Below are 17,249 nucleotides of genomic sequence, written 5' to 3' on the forward strand. Positions count from 1 at the left end.
TGTTTGACCATATCAATTTCATGAATTAACATTTCGCAGAGATTCATATTTTCATCACATTTGCATCCTACATCCTACGGCACTTGTGGTGCCCTTTCAGCTTTTCCGTACCTTTTCTCTACATTGACTAATTTTTGCCTGATATTTACACCTTCCTTTTTACAAAAGTAACAGATTCCAAAACAAAAATCTTAAGGCACGAAATCAGATTAAAATACAAATTCTGCGTAACCTTTTCTTATTACTTTAACAACAATAAATGCATGCAAAAATATATCTGAAGCGTACATGTTCATGAAAATTTAAATTTAATCACGGAAACATCCATTCGCGGATGTGTAATGAGATCTTGTTTTTCACATTCCGTATTTTTTAACATTGAAATGCACAGCACAAGAAGAATTATTAATTGGAGTACTAAAAGGAGTTTGGAAGCCCAATTTTGACAAGCTTTCTCAGTCCTTGAAGCTAAAAGTTAGAGGCCATTCAATGCTAGAGGCCAAAAAAGTGAGAGAAAAAGGAATGAACTAGAGGTAAGATTAAGCAGCGGAAGCTTGTGGCACGATTAAAATAGTGGTTCTAATTGGAAAATCGGGTTGGAACGTGCAGGCTAGCAGCGCTATATCTAGGGTCTATCCGTTTATGCTTGTGTTGGTTGCGTGTGAGAAAGTGCATATTTATAAGGGGCAAATTCTATAGTCAAACTCTTAAAGTCATGGTATTTTCACCAAACAGGCCTCTGGAAGGCAGTCTTCATGCTGTTTCGCACCATCCTTTGAAAGTCTTATCTACGGTAGGGTTTGTTAGCTACTTGGCCTAATGCTACTGCACGTTCCAGGAGCAAACATTTTGTTCAGCGTTGAGGCACTCACAACAGACACAATGACGTCACAAAGAAGAATCCTTTGCTGAGATGTTCGTTCGTGGGTTAAGCGAAAGCCGTATTTGGGCAGCACAGCCAAGCTTTGCGTCGAATCCATTTCAGACTTCATCATAGTTCATCTGCAAGGACGGAAAATTTATATTTTATATTTGGTTTTCATCAGATGCTATAGAATTTACATAATTTAATTTACTGAATCCTGCTACGTATTTTTCATTCTAGACATAAGCACCAATAGCCACGACGAGGGATCTCATAATGAACGAAGAAAACAGCAGTTAACCCCAGTGTTACAGTGTCCATTGCATTTATATCACCTTAGATGCATGAGTATTTTGCTCAGAGGAAAGGCTACAGTAATCCGTGAAATTAAATTTATCAACAATACTCATTCAACCCGGTAACTTTTCTGAATTTTAATCTGACTTAAAAAATCACAAATATGTCCATGCTAAACAACTCTGTGCGTTTTACTGGCCGACAGTCGATTCCCATCACTTGCAAACGCAAAGATATCATCAATATAGAGTCAGATCTCACATTTCACTGCAAAGAAAAATTTATGGCAAAGATCTGATATTCTCGTTATCGCATACAAAGTCTCGTTGCAGTTGTTAGAAATGCTAAAAAACGAGCATCACTGTTAAGATTAAAAAGATAATCTCTGAGGCTTGATAATATTGAAAATGATAATGCAGGCGTTGGCGACAGAGAGAAACTACTCTAAGGGATCAGCTGTTGGCCTAAATCACCATTCTGTTGAACGAAAATACCTAATCTTGTTATATGAAGAGCTCAAAGAAGCAATGTTGATACAAAACATTATTTGACAAAACATCTAGGGAAATTGAAATAAACACGAGATTCCAAAGATTCAATTGTCAAGAAAATATGTTATGGTGTCTAGAGAAGTAATACTAAAAATACGCTTGAAATGATTCCAGCAAAAGGAAAATCACACGAAGAAGGAAAGTAAACTAAGAACCAATGGGTGAACTATTGAGCGAAAGGGCGATTCAATATGTATCCTTTAGACTATGTCGGGCTTGCAGTGAAACCATGAGGCTCTTGAGCAACCGGCATGCTTTGCGAATATATTTTTAAAACAGGCCTGATATCATACTGCATGAAAATAAAAAAACAGCCCATTTCTTTTGGTGTAAATAAACAGCTAGCGCAAAGCACAACGGTTGCATAAAAGCCTTAAATATTTCAATCCTTTTAGCCTCTCATGTCAGACGAAGTGTTTGTTGGTGGTAAAGACAGTTCCACCAATTCATTTTCAAAGAAGATTCAACTGACATGTCAAAAGAAGATAATCTCAACTTCAAGAAAAGCGTCTAGGTTGCAGTAGCAGCTTTATTGTCTCTTAGAATGTATTAACAGAAATCATACTAAATTAAACAATTTTTCTTGTTCTAAATGATAGTACTTGCAAACAAATAAACAATCTTAAAAAGGTATGCTTTTTATATGATAGATCAATGTCTCGAAAGATGAAAAGAAATTTTTGTACAGTCACAGAAAAACCAAATGGTAGTCTGCGAATCTCGACAACAACTTTGGACAAAATATGATGGAATATTTTACAGATATTTCACAAATTTCGGTAAAATATCCAGCCTTCTCCGCCGCAATACAATGTCACAGGTTGCAACCTATAAGACCTTAACTGTGCAAAATTATGATGGGAAGTGGGGCAGAAAGTAAGTAGGTAAACGTAAATATGTAATCGCTTTTGATTTTAAGAACGAATTTCAATACCGAAGTCCAAGATTGCCCAATAATGCTAAATTAACCAAGAAAGATACATTCTCAATTTTAGACGAAGAAAAAATAGCTGGGAAGAGCCACAAAAAGCTTATGAAACCGGAAACATGCCTTTATTATTTTAAAATGAATACTCCATAACTTTAATTCAGAGCACAAGTGTAATCTAAGAAATAAAAAAACAGCATAAGTCCATCTGGATCACAAGACGCGACATGCGAAAACCATACTAATCAAAATACTTACCAAGAAAGGATTTACTCACAGACAAAACGAATTCAAGAGGTATCATAGATACGAAAATCAGGCGGAAAAAATGACAGAATTTTCCCACAAAACAAATGTCAAATTTAACTGATACCTGCATGCTACCTAACCAGCTATCTTTTTACAATTATTTCTTCAAATAAAGTTATCTTTCCGAAAACATATTAAATAAACTCAGACTTTTATATTGGGAAGTGCAGACAATGAGCATGAAAAGACTATAGGATACAGACGTCCTAATTCTATGAGACAAATCCCTTATATAATATGTGTTCAAGACTGAATCAAAATTCCAGATACTTTCAAATGCAAATCTAAGGACCTTTTTGGAGGAATAAGGCAAATCAGGATGTTAAAAAAAAGCCATATTTAAATGAAAATGAAATTATCCGGGTATTCACACTGCGAATTTACGTTCCAATCCTTTCTAGTTTTTCTCCGTATTCAAGGTTCGTTATGAAATACATCTGCTTTCAGAACACTGGCAGCGCAAGGCAAAAATCGCCTGCTTCAAGTTCGAAGCCTTCAGAGTTCTACGCATCTTCAATTTGGCACTTAATGTCCCCTAGTAAGTGGGACCCTCCGCAAACGTTCATAACCGTAGCCTGCATGCAATGCCATCATAATCGAGGATTGTTTAATAAAAATAAATTTACTCGCCTGGCCACTGATGTTGTTTGTTTGTTAAGGGTACATAGATAACACCCATTAAATTCTTCTTGGTTACAGACCCATCATCTTGTTTGTCATATTGCTCAAGCATCTGGTTGCCACCCTCAGGGCCAACGGGAATAATCAACCTACCACCTGGTTTTAATTGGTCTGTGAGCTGAAAAAAGATTGTGCAATTACCGAATGCATATAAATATATGTTATATGTCAATTCATCATAGATTAATGTAATTCATCTATGCCAGATTTGAAGATAGCACAGAAAAGCGAACACTTAGCATACATCAGTTCTTTTCATACGACACTCCTCAGAGCATGAACGTCTGATAATGGCGATATGTAAGCAAAAATTCATTGAAAGTAATGCAAATGAAAAAATGGTCTAAATTGCTGCCTATATTTAGTCATTTTCCGAAGTGAATACTCAGAGGAGTATCGGGCAAACAAAAGTATTTAAATATCCATTCAATCTTCAAATTTTGTTTTATCAAAGACATACTTGGTTATACCACATCATTCTCCGCCTAAGTCCCATACCTACCGTTATTAATCAAATAAGCACCTTGGGTGCATATCAAATCTTTCAGTTTTTACCTGGCATTTTACTTTAGAAGGCATTTAGCTGGGCAGTTACTTGAATTATCATGGTAAAAAAATAAAAAAAAACTGCTATTCGTCAACAGTCAATACCAGTACTACAGCAAAATAATATATAAACAAAGATATTTGGTAACATACTGCTTTAGGGAGAGTTGGTGCAGCCGCCCCAACGTGTATTGCATCAAACGGAGCTTCTGAAGGATATCCCTGTCTGCCATCACCAACTAGCGGAAAGACAGTAAAAATTACTAAATATGAACGTTCACAAAATGAGAGAAATTTCCATTTCTTATGATATGCACAACATGAACACAATCAGGTTTCTGACCTGATTAATTGGTCCCAAAAGGAAAGCAGAAAATTCTGTTGCTTGAATAGGGCAGTCGTCTGGAAAGCACATTTGTATTTCAAAATTTTAAAATATCGCAGAAGTTGGAAAAATATCATAATAAAGCTTACTGCGCTCAGCAAAATATTATTATGCCTGCTTATTACAGCCACTTGGTTCAGTCCTTTGTGCCTTTGATGTTATGGGGTAAGCTTAAGACAAACTTCAACATAAAGGCTTCAAAAACTGTGATGAAATTTCTTCAGAAAAGGCATTCACAAACTGTCACCAAAGGTCTAATGTAAAATTGATAAATTCAAATTCTTGGCTTCAGATGATCAGAGCTTGACATACACATTTAAATATCATCAATGAGGTATCTTACTTACCAACAAGTTTAACTATTCCTTTATCAAGAAGGTCTCCATCTTTCTTTCTCAAATTCTTTTCAGAGTCTTTTACTAGACCACCAATATGGTCAATACCAATCACCTTTCCTTCATCACCCACCTAGATACAGAGGTATTTGTTTCAAGCTTTTCATGAGAAAGTATAAAATATGGAAGCAAAAACCACCAATACCCTAAAGGTTTCCATAATTTAAACTTTGTTAAGTTTGTTATAAGCTTAAGTTCCCTTGATTTCCCTTCATGTCAAACTTCAATTTTATGGCTTGAAAGGGGTTGGTCTTTTGGGACATAAAACAAAACTAGCACAAAACTAACAATTAATTTCGGTGTGCAAGCTTTTCTTTTAGATCTTGTTTTTCACAAGCATTTTCCCCATGTTTTGGTTGGTTGGCAAGAACAATCATATTATAATACCTAGAAAGCCAAAGGCAGTATAAAAGATATATAGGAAAATCTCCAGTCAAATAAATCTTTCACAATCTGGTCAAATGGTGAAAGGATTTTGACAGAGCTTCTAAATTTTTGGAGCATTATGCAACATAGCTTGGAAAGGACTTAATAACTTCTACTGTTACTGCAAACTACATAATCTCAGCTAATGATTTAGTTTGATTATGATCAGTATTTTCATGGTTGGCATTATGTTCCAAAAATTTCACCTTGTGATATTAGTATTTTAAAAGAAAAGTATCTTGGTTTTAAATTAAAATATCAACTATTTGTTCAAATCAAAGCTTGTTTAAGTGTTGTTTAAACAACATTATAGTGACAGAAAGAAACTATCTTGGTGGTACCAAGTCACATCCCCTACCTTCATTTTTGAAAAATGGGTGCAACTATTGCAATCAAATAAAGAATATATATTATGGCAATAATACTGACCATGTATCCCATGCAAGCAGCTAAGTATCCACTTCCAGAACCAACATCTAAAGCTTTGGAACCTTTGTATAATTTGTCTTCAAGTAACTGGAGGGCATATGCATGCTAACATAGAAACAAAGATCAAATTTACCATCCAGGTTAAAATTATAAGAAGATAATATTACAGCATCTTGCCTCATAAAAGCAAAATTACTTTTTGCAACACACCCTAAAAGAAATAATAATTTATTGAGAAAGGTGCGTATTATTCATGCCAAAATACAGTAAACTGATAAAGTAGAGCTAGCAATTAGATAGGAATTTATGATTCTAGATGCATCATAAATGATCTAGATGTTATCAAAATCTATGTTCTTGGAAATTGACTAGTATAAGCACAACGTAAATAAAAATTAAAGCAAAACTTCAGTCAAAAACATCTATTTAATAACAAAGAAATTTTTTTGAAACAGCTAGCAACAAATGAAAATTTCAAAATTGAAACTGTTGGTTCAAAGTACTTTTTTATGAATATACCAACCATGTGTGGGGCACTGATTGTGGCAGCATAGCCTGGAAATTTAAAGATAAAAACGATCTTTAGGTGTTAGTCTTCCATGATGAAGGCCTGTAGGCCAAGTTTTGCAAAGCAAATGAGTTGAAATATTGCAAAATGATAATTTAAATACCTACCAATTGGTTGTGGAGAATCTTGGTAAGGACTTCTTGGACTATAGTTTCCTCTGTCAACTCGTCTCATTGCCTTCTCTACATTCTCACTTTTTATCACTTTATTTGCTGAAATTGTTTAAACAGAGTAAAAAAACTTAAGAATGCATAACAGAGAATTAAAATCACTCTTATATTGCATATTAGCAAGCCACAAGGTTGGAGAATAAGTGATGATTTTAGCTACCAATAGCTCCTATCAGTGCTGAGTTACGAGGTGTGAACTTCAAGTGGGATCAAAACAAACTTTGAATTGAATATTTTTGTTTATATCTTTAAGAAGTGGATGAAGTACAATGAAGAATGATTTTAGCTGTTAGTTTGGACTCTTAGCCTTGTGTGCAACTGTGAGTGAATACAAATTTCTATCATGGTAAAGCAAAACTACTCAGGGGCAGAGAGGGGATCATTGCCAATATGAAAGTACAACAGGAGATCTCAGGTGTTCACAAACAAAAATTGAAGTGTGCAGTGTGCATTATAGAGTCAGAAGTGTGCACTTCAAGTGTGTGCAAGCTTAAACTGTTGATTATCATATTCTGCTGTAAATTTTTGTTCTCCAACAACACACAGTCAGGCACACACTTGACAGATTCAAACTTTTGGCAATTGAATTGGCAAGGATATGGCCACATGTGTATTGGCTCTTTCCCCATCAAACCTCTATATTTTGGTTTCTGTTCAGAATTTTATCAACAGAGCCAAAATAACTGTGATTCATTAGCAAACTTCAAATCTTTCATTGACCATATCTCAACCGATATTGGACTTATTTGGCCAATTTTGGATATCTAAAAGTATTTTGTTGTATTTTTTATGTTTTATGGTTAAAATTCAAAAATTCTAAAAAAGGTTTTTGCTGACATCACACTTTAGAACCCAATTACCTGTGCTTAGTGAATTTTCTTTCTTGAGACCCAGAATTTTCTAAGCTTCTTCCATTTCTGATTGATGGAACTTCAAAATTTCCACAGAATTTTACTTCACTCTATTTCCTATATCCAAACTGTCATAAGCTACCATGGTTGGTGGCAGGAAATCTTTTTGCAACAACGACATGCTACAGATAGCCCAAAAATGAATTTGGAATAATTACAAAATCGACTGGCATTTTATTTAGGAAAGATGGATCCTAGAACAGACAATAATTTTATTATAATTATGCTCCATAGTTCTGTTTGGTTTCAATATGACACGAAGATAGGAAAAGTACAAGGAATTGATTATTTTTTGCCTGGGTCCAAAAACATCTGAACGGCCTTTGTTCTTTACAATTCATATCTTTTTACTAAGTATATCTGGCACATATCTGGCAGATTACAATCAAAATTTGTGAAATTTGTAGGAAACGCTCTCCATAAATAAGCTAAAAATTATAAGAGCTGAGCTTCAGTCACACGTATAAAACTTTTAATTCACAAGACGTTTCAATCCAGGATTGTACTTTTGAGGATTTTGGTAAATTAAAGTAGACATGATCAAAGGCACGTATTTTTACAAGCATCAAAGTTGAAAGTTCACCACTAAAAAGCAGAAGAAATCAATTTTGACTGAGAAAGGCACACTGTCATAAAGAAATTTACCTTTGAGTTGAGTGATCAAATCGTCATTATCTTTACCGTGAGATCGCCAGGCCATCGCTCTAAGTGGTGAAAAAGTAAGGAACAAAACAAGAATATTATTTAATAATCCAACACGCCTATTTAGCATCATGGAGTACACAGACTCACTCCTTTTCGGCTTTGCCTCGTATTGGTGTTTTTCCTGGCATTACAAGCGCTTCTATATCATTGTGGCACTACCACAGAATATATTCTGTGGCACTACCCAGTGACACTACCCCTACCCTTTTATTTCCTTTGTCCCTAGAAACTTGCCAAAACTCTCAATAACGTTTTAGATTCTTTAAAAGAAAGATTCTCCATTCTTGTGAAGTCTATTTTAATCCCCCTTTATGTGAGGGGGGCTACAGAATACCCTTGTTTTTCTTTCAAACAGCGAGAGTACTTTTTCTCTTTGAGACTCTTTATCTGTATACAGCCTTACTGGTTGGTTGGTTAAAAGCAAGAAACCGGCAAAATGAAATCCGCGCCTTGTGATATGTAAGTTACTATCAAGTGTCGTGCACTCACTCTCATTTTCTATTAATTAATTTCACACGTCTTGTTTGTGGGCTTTTTCTAGCACATTCACTTTTACAAATAAGAGCCAGTAAATTGAGGCTTTAAGCTAGCTGTTCTTAGCTTTTCGAAATATTTGAGGCTAGATTGTTCTTAATTCGTTCTTAAATTTTTAAGCAGTGCAAACGCTAGCTATTATGCGCAAAGAGGAGTGTTCAGACCTCTTTTGCCAAGAATGTGAGTGAGCCATCCTTTATTAGCAGACAAATTTGCAAAATTCACTGAAAGGCAGCCATGCATGGCAAGAAAACTCATTATTGTTTTTGAGAATGAATTTCTGAGGGGGTTTTACAACAATGCCATTTAAAGGACCTCAGCCTCAGCTTGTTCTTAATTTTTTTTTAACTTTGGTTGTTTGAAGATGGCATAACAAAGGTACCATACAATCATATTGCTCAAAAGGACATTACCTGCCCAAAGAAGCGCAGGGGGTGAATCGCCAACAAAAAGTACCAAAGAATATCTAAGTCAAGTAGATCTGAAATTATCCATCAGGGACGTAAGAACGTGGTGAAAAGTGGGAGCATGACGAAACTGGACATGATTTCCTATTATAGGGACATGTTAAAGAGACAATTTTCACCCCAATGGGGCCAAGCATTTTGCTACTGGAAGTATTGGGGGCATGTGCGCCAGGGCTTCTTTTTCCTACACCACTTTAGCCATCATTGCAGCCATTGTGCTAGAGTCCTAGAGTTCCCGCCCCGTAATGGCAAAATTATGCTGTCGTTGTTTTACTTGTAGATTTGAGCGATTATTAAATTTTTCAATAATTCATTATAATTTTTGACAATTATTATCATGTTTTCTTTATATACTTGTATCAGTAATTCAAAATAAACCCCCATACTTGTTGTTCATGTCACATCAATACTAAAATAGAAATTCAATTATAGAATGCAAAAACTTTTTCATTTAATGCTGGAATCTTTGACAGCATTTGATAGGCATGGGAGAAAACTCAAACGGTGTTGTTTATCAAGGTTTTAGATTGCAAGAGAATACCTACCAAAGAAATATTTGTGAAAACATTGGTCATGAAAGCGAGATATTTGACATTCAGAAAGCATTCATTTGAATGAATTCAACCGACTGAACATTTGTAACTTAGGGATTAGTATAAAAGGTTCTTTGACTAGAAATTGATTTTCTATCGCTAAATTAAAGTTATTAAGATAATGAAACATAAAGTAAAGAGGGCATAGATTTTATTATCCATTGTAGATGGAAGACTGAAATAAGATAACTTTAATCTTAAAGAATTTCAGCCCTGTTGTGAGAAAGCTGACCCATAATTTGACTAGGATCTTAAAATAAGGTGTTTTTTCAACTGAAATAGCCTATACCTTTGGAGACAAAAGTGGTAAGTCACTTGCAGTTTCATAATACCAGTTATTTAGCGCTTTTGGTAGGTTTGATCTGCAGTTTCTCGAAGGACCTTTAAAATCAAATTTCTCCGTAAGATACTGATCTCTAGAAAAGCACATACAAATTCTTATAGTTATGCACGTTTAACCAAGGTGAAAGGTGCATTTGAAAGTTATTCTCTAGGATGGCTGTCTCGAGACTTCTGTCTCCTCTCCTTACTCTTTCACATAATCTTCCTGGTCACACCGCTGACTTCGATTAACAACGAACTGCTTTTTTATCCTTAAGAGAAAGGTCTGCATAAAATTTGAGCAAAGAAAGCATCATTGATATAATGATATAATAACACGTTTGTTATAAAAAATTGAGTTTGACAAATTAACAATAAATAGGCCGGGGCACAATAGATAGGGGCAGAGAAGGTAGGGGGCACATTGAGCAAGTTCTTATTTTTGTTTACAGGAATTCAAAGGTTTTATATATTTGGAGTTAATTTATGCCTTTTTCGGCTATTTTTAACATTCCGTCAAACAATCTAAGCAATTTTCCCAGCTTTGTGTATCTTATGTAATTTCCCCACCTTTGTGCATCTGTTGTAATTTTCCCACCCTATGTACGTAGCTAGGTGGCCCTTTTTTGCAAAAGTTGCCAACGTCTACTTCTCGATTTTCAATTTCTTTCCTTAAGCAAGGACATTTTTTTACACTTCATCCCTGCCTGGGCCTATGGCTCACCTATAAACACACCATTTATGGCTCAAAGTGCAAGTACATGTGTAAGTTTGGGACAGTGTCCAGTGTAGTTCATTCACAAAACAGTCTCTGTTATTAGCTTATGCCGATGGAACAGTGTTTCTGACATCAATAGCTTTTATGCATTTTTGAATCGCCAACCAAAGCCATTCCACTTTATAGGAAAGCCAACAGATTCCATTTTTAATGTGACACTTTCTTCACTGAATTCTGTATTTCCTCTCTATAAAATGAAAAGCGTATTAAAAGTAACAGATAATTTTCTTACGAATACCAGTTAACATTGAGTTCTATTATCCTCTATTAACGGTCTCAGTGGCGGAAATTCAGGCTTTCATTTCGAGAAAGGGGGGGGGGACTAAGGCCCACGATTTTCCGACAATAAACATCTTGGCTGGGCATTCAGTAAGTTAAACGTTTAACCGGACTGCAATATCGTCTCATCTAATGCAAGTCTAGGGATCCACTAACAAGAAAAACAAATTATCTCACTTCACAAAACATGAACAAAATTCATCTCTAGGATGTACACTAAGATATAACGCAGGAGTTAGAAACTGGACGCTGCACAGAAGCTTTTCAGGAATTGGCGGGAAATCGTGATGTTTGTTTGAAACTTGTTTGGAAGGAAGGCCAAGGAACTTGGATAGCGAGTGAGAAGGCATATTTATCAGGTACGAAGATTGTTGGATGGGTTAAGATACAGTTTTCAAGATAAATGCATATAATCCTCATACAGTATCTATTTAAAGAAACAAAACAGCATTCCAAATCGACAGCTCTCTTTTGTAGAGTGCAGTGTGCTGCAGAGGCTCTCGGAAAAAATTATCATAATAATTTAGCAGGGAAGTAGAAAAAAGCTACTTCCAAATATATAAATTAAGGTTCAGCAAGCCCAGCCTCTAGCATTAGTAGAAAGTTGAGAGAATTTCAACAATTAAGAACAATTCCAATCCCTCCAATTAAGAGAGCAGTGCTATTCAAGTATTTTAATCCTACTACTAGGGTTTTGTTGCCATAGAAATGACTGACCCTAGTACCTTCTATTTAAAGACCCTAGTAAAAAACTTTCTATTATTTAAAGGCAGAGAATAAAATTTCTAATTTATTTGAATATATGGATGGCTATACTTACAGTGTGACAACTCTCTTTATTAACTCTTTGATGAAATCCTATCAACAAGAGTACTTTATTAGAAATATTGAAAAATTGAACAATGGCAAAGGATTTTTAAGATTGCCTTAAAAACTGAGATTTAATCCTTGTATTTACTCTTCATATTTTGTTTAATGATATCATGGATTGCTACCTTGTGCAATGTGAATGCGAGCTTATCTATTGCTATCTGCCAAATGAATTTTTGAGATGTTTTGGGAAATAAACTGCAAGGCTGCCAGCTAAATAAATTGGTTCTTAGAAAAGCAAATTCAATTTAAGGCTCATCTCATTGTCTTTTATTTTCACCTATAAAATCATTCACTAGGCCTCTTCCATGATGACTTTAAGAGTTTTATGGAAGTCTACTTTTTCAAGTAATTCGAAACACAAAGCAATCAAGTTTTATTAATGAATCATGAAATCTTCTTTTTCAAACTTGTTCCTGGAGACAAGACTTTCTCTCAGGCTGCATCCATCAAAATAGCTCTCTAAATAAAGCTTTGTTGCAAATGGTTGCAAATGGAAATAATCTGCTGAGCAATATTCATCCCTCCACTTTTTTAAGGTGCTGCAGTAACTTTGATACATTCTCATACTTGTTAAAAATTATTTCTTATTTACCTCTGTAGGTTCTTTTGCACCCTTTAAAAGCTCCTGAAAAATTGAATACTGTGAAGTAGCAATACATCTTGAAATATCAGCAATTGAGGGAAAGTTGTAGAACAATTTCTGAAATGATTCTAATCACATTCAGAGAGTGTCCCTAGCTGTTCACTCATAGATAGAAAATGCCATCATGCCTCCACCCTGCATGATGATTATGATTATGATTATGTTGATAATGATGATGTTGATGGCAATGATAATTGTCAATTGAAAGTTTTGAACTAATGAGGTTTGTAATTTTAGTTGTTGTTGAATAAAAAGTAAAAAGTTTCCACTTACTGCTAACATTTTTGTTTGCTCATTTTCATCTGACTCATCCATTAGAACATCAACATCAATTTCAACACCATAATCTTCATCTTCCTTTATTGAAAAATAAATATTTATATTTAAATCAGTTTTTATGCTGCTTTTTTAGTTCAATTAAAAGAGAAAGATAATCAAAACTGGTTTTCATGATATCAGACAGTTTAGAAGGAATCAAGATTTCCGGGTCAGACAATTAAACATTTAAACTCACCATAATCTTGATAGAAATTAAGATAATGTAAGTCATACTTTTTTATCATTGTTATTTGGACACTGTCAGTGTTACACCCCCCGCCCCCAAGAGCCTGCAGATTTGGCATTTTTAATGCTTTCTCAGCAAACTTGGTGGCAGGCCGTTGCTAGATACTGTGCCTAAGGGGGGTTTCCATTTCCCATTTGCCGACAAAGTGGGTGAGCCATCCTGTATTTGCCGACAGGTTTTGAAGTTTGCCAACAAATTATTTAAAGATGACAAAAACTCCTCGTTTTTGCAATGGAATTATTTTTATGGAGGTGTCATGCCCCATGCACCCCCCTATATTGACGGGCCTGCTTGGTGGTGGCACAAATTCATTTTCATTTCAATTTGATCCTCTTCTCTCCTCAGCACATTTATATTTCAACTGTTAATTGGCAAACTGAAATCATTGAGAACCAAACTCCATATTACAATGTTTAAGGTTTGGGTGATTAAATGACAGGAATGATTACCAGAAAAACTATTGAAATCATCAAATAGCATTCCCCCTGTGGATATTATTTCTAAGGATAACAGGTTCTTATGTAAGGTGGTAAAAAATGGTTCAAAGGGGACATTTTCCAGCAAACTGGAGGCATCAAAATTGAAAAATTTTCCTTCTTCTGTGGCAACCTGTGCCATATATTTATCACATTGCAATAGCCTGCAATCTAGCAAAAACTTTTAGCCTACCTGTGTAAAAATGATTCCTATTCTGTTTAATGATTGAATAAGGAAGTTTTGTGATATTAAAGCAAGTTTTTTTAAAGGAAGCCTATCCCAATACCCTTGTTATGACTGATCTTGCACACCTGTGTAAGTTTGTATTTACTATCACATTGCTGAGATCATTATGTTGTTCAAGAATCACAAAGTCATAGTTAGTAAACATGGGAGAAGGTCTTTTCTGTTTTGGAGAGTATGCCTTCATTTTACTTGACACTTGACACCCCCCTAAGGATTTTCTAGCACTGCCCCCTGTGACTAGATTTATCATATTTAACAAGTAGCAACAAGACCACAGAGCTTTATGTTATGGGGGGGGGGTCTAAAATTTGTTTTTTAGGGGTGGCCAGGACAATGGGGATTCATTGTAGGCTTTTAGTAGATTTTGTAAATTAACAGGGGCCTATTTAGCCACCATGCTTCTGCTGTCCCTGGCCCTGACAGTTACTTCAATTCCAGAATCAAGAATTTGAACACCTGCTAATTTTGCATATGTATTCTTTTCAAGAAACTTATGTACTTGTTTGTGTTTAAATGGCTCTAATAAAGACAGCAAAACAGCTTAACATTATTTATTAAAGATCTGATCAAAGGTAAGTAATTGGCTGTGTTATTGCAAACAATCAATATTGGATGAACTACCAAAATTCTTTATATTGCTTACTGTTTTCATTTTGACAACAACTACCATGTTGTCATTATCTTTTTGCTCCCAATGACGCTAGTCAAATAAATTTGCTGTCAAGTCATTGTCTCAGGTAGCTTAATACTGGTGGAACCTGAACAAAATGTGTCAATCTTTTTGTGAAATGAGCTAATTTTCTTTTCTGAGCATTGCAAAAAGATTTGTATTCTGACTCTGACTCAAATGGGTCAAAGACCAGAATACAGAGAGCATCTTATAGTTCTAATTCCATTTGCCTGTAACCATACCTGGAAGAAACATCTATTACACAATGATATTTTGGAAAATTCTTACAGGGGGGGGGGGCCTTTTATAGGACTGTAACTTCACATCCCAACCCTATTACTATGTATGACTAATGGATTTTGCACTGGGGTTTCTGTGAACTGAGGCTTTGCTTAAGATGCACATTGCATCTTGCATCATTCTTTATAAATTGGCTTTATATGCTTAAAGATTGCAGGTTGTTGCTGATTTTTAAAAGGCAGTGTGGAGTGTTGATAAAAGTGGGGGGGGGGACTCTAATCCAATAAAGAGAGCTTTTACTGGTAGTTTGTTTTTTAATTTTTTGGCTTTTGGATCCCCTATAAAAGGCCTCCTTTTCAGGAAATTCTTCCTTTAACATTTGATCTCTTCTAAATGAATCAGGCTATGCTGATGGTCTGTGCTGATGGTCTATTGTTTTGCTTGTTAGCCAACACGTTTCTTCAATGTTATCTAGCTTACTTGTGTATATCCTCACATCTCTTTTCTGAAAGCAAGCAGGTCCTCTTTTCTGAAAGCAAACAGGTGTTTCTTTTATGTTACAGTGTAACATTTACAGAAGATTCAGACCTGATTGTTGATATTGGACCCTTTTTCATTTTTCTCTTTGGAGACATTCCAACTATCTCAATTACTATAATAAAAAGTGTGTATTATATTTTGTTATCTGCAGGTTATCCTTGTTACCCTGACATCACTTAATTTCACTGACCACCTTATATGTATTAGTACACTACTCATGATATGATGAAAACCTTTTTTTGAAAAGGAATGATGTGGGAGGCCTGGTAAATATTTTTTACAGTTTCTTTGTATTCGGGAAGCAGTGAATTGCCAAAGAAGCATAAAAGGTCTATTATAATGGAAGCCCAGTTAACTGTAAACTATTATGACTGAAAATACAAAAACAGTTATAAAATCATTATTGATATTTCATGTCTATTTCTTCCCTTCTTCTTCGAAGAAGTATTTCAGCTGATAGGATGTTTTGCATTTTGTGCTATTTGTAATGCACTCGTCATACATTCTGTTTTTCAGATGAAACTTCCCATCTGTGATTTGCGAAAAAAAACCTGAACAATTGTCCAGTTCTATTGTCGATATCTAAGCCTTGAATCTCCTGTAATCACTTGGGCACTGAGATGAGATGCGCAAATCGCGTTGTTCCTCTGTTGTTCTGCTTCCTTGTGCATTCTAATCACCCAAAGTAAGCCGATATCCAACCGCCTTATAAGCTATGAATAAGTTTTATTCCCTCCTCTTCTCGTGTTTCTTCATTTATAAAATATGATTCCCAATAAGAGTTCCGTCTGTTTTTATTTATCAAGCTCCCGCACTCACCACTATACGCCCATCTGTTCTATTATATCTCCCATTTTCTTTCCTGTTAAATGCACTAAGGAAATCTTTGTTCCGGAAATACACTTTGCCTGTTTTTCGACATCAAAATTCATTATATATTTAAACTATAACTGAGAATAGGGCTGTATTATCAATTTTAAAGCCGTGGATTCTTTGAAAGTCCAATCGAAATGAATTTCGCTGAGAGTTTAGAAAACTCTGTAGTTCTAATCCTTAAATTTGTAAGTGAAAGCCAAACTTAAAGCAGTGTTTTTTCTTGATTGTCGCTTTAACATAGCTATTTCTCATTTAGCAAGCGGATCAAAACTTAAGGATATTAAATATTTAGTGCTGAAAAAAAAATCGAAATTAACTTGAATTACCTCGCAGCTATAGAGCTTTTTAAGCTCAAAGTGCATCCACTCTTCAATCTCGAGTCTTTTTCTGACCAATTTGATGTCATATTTCGCTGTCGCTTGATATTTCGCTTTCTGTACTTCTGTTGGTACATCAGAATTAAACCGCAAAACTTTCGTATCACTTTGGCCTGCAGACATTTCAACACACTGTTTCTTAAATTCTCAAGTACGCTTTTTAATTCGACCGAATAAGGTTGCCTCTTCAATGCTATTTAGCCTGCCTGTGACTAAAGCTGCTTCCAATCTCAGAAATTCGTCTGCTTTTTGAGAACAGAAGTTGAACGTGTTAGAGCCGATCGTCGTGTTTCGCTGGCCAAACAGCAAAGGCTCAAGTGAATAATGTGATTCATTGTGGTTTGTCAGTCCTGGTCAACTTTTATTCTTCGCGGGCCTCTTTTCAATCACTTATTCAAGATTCCGGCAGGTGCAACGAAATTAGAAAAAACACTCTCATGTCTCCTGTGTATCCTGCATTGCTTTGATGTTTTTCATACCTTTAAAAAATGTATTTAGTCAGCGGGAATACCTGGCAGGGTTGATGGATATAAAACCCATGCCAAAAGGCTTAGAACACTAGCGACACCCCGTCCCCCTTGCAATTTTTTTTCGTACTATATGA

General features: G+C 35.3%; 2 protein-coding genes across 3 annotated transcripts; both read right to left on the reverse strand.

The window, feature by feature from the left end:
- Positions 1-378: 378 nt before the first annotated feature.
- LOC135681319 (protein-L-isoaspartate(D-aspartate) O-methyltransferase) lies at positions 379-8,242 on the reverse strand. Of its 2 annotated transcripts, none has more exons than XM_065195725.2 (8): positions 8,107-8,242; positions 6,488-6,592; positions 6,336-6,367; positions 5,813-5,917; positions 4,910-5,030; positions 4,331-4,416; positions 3,581-3,749; positions 379-1,002 (listed from the first exon to the last, which is right to left on the reverse strand). In XM_065195725.2, exons 1-8 carry the CDS (start codon positions 8,234-8,236, stop codon positions 992-994), a joined length of 759 nt encoding a protein of 252 aa, XP_065051797.2. In that variant the 5' UTR covers positions 8,237-8,242; the 3' UTR covers positions 379-991. The 2 variants fall into 2 exon arrangements, with proteins under 2 accessions (XP_065051797.2, XP_065051796.2); XM_065195724.2 differs by lacking the exon at positions 379-1,002 and adding an exon at positions 2,686-2,819.
- A 2,145-nt stretch (positions 8,243-10,387) lies between these two features.
- On the reverse strand, positions 10,388-17,036 carry LOC135681320 (protein phosphatase 1 regulatory subunit 14C). The gene is made up of 5 exons (XM_065195727.2): positions 16,595-17,036; positions 12,928-13,011; positions 12,604-12,636; positions 11,959-11,996; positions 10,388-11,046 (listed from the first exon to the last, which is right to left on the reverse strand). Exons 1-5 carry the CDS (start codon positions 16,766-16,768, stop codon positions 11,007-11,009), a joined length of 369 nt encoding a protein of 122 aa, XP_065051799.2. The 5' UTR covers positions 16,769-17,036; the 3' UTR covers positions 10,388-11,006.
- Between the last annotated feature and the right edge of the window lie 213 nt (positions 17,037-17,249).

Source organism: Rhopilema esculentum, chromosome 12 (assembly GCF_057945365.1).
Source record: "Rhopilema esculentum isolate cy_ngs chromosome 12, ASM5794536v1, whole genome shotgun sequence".
Classification (NCBI taxonomy): Eukaryota; Metazoa; Cnidaria; class Scyphozoa; order Rhizostomeae; family Rhizostomatidae; genus Rhopilema; species Rhopilema esculentum.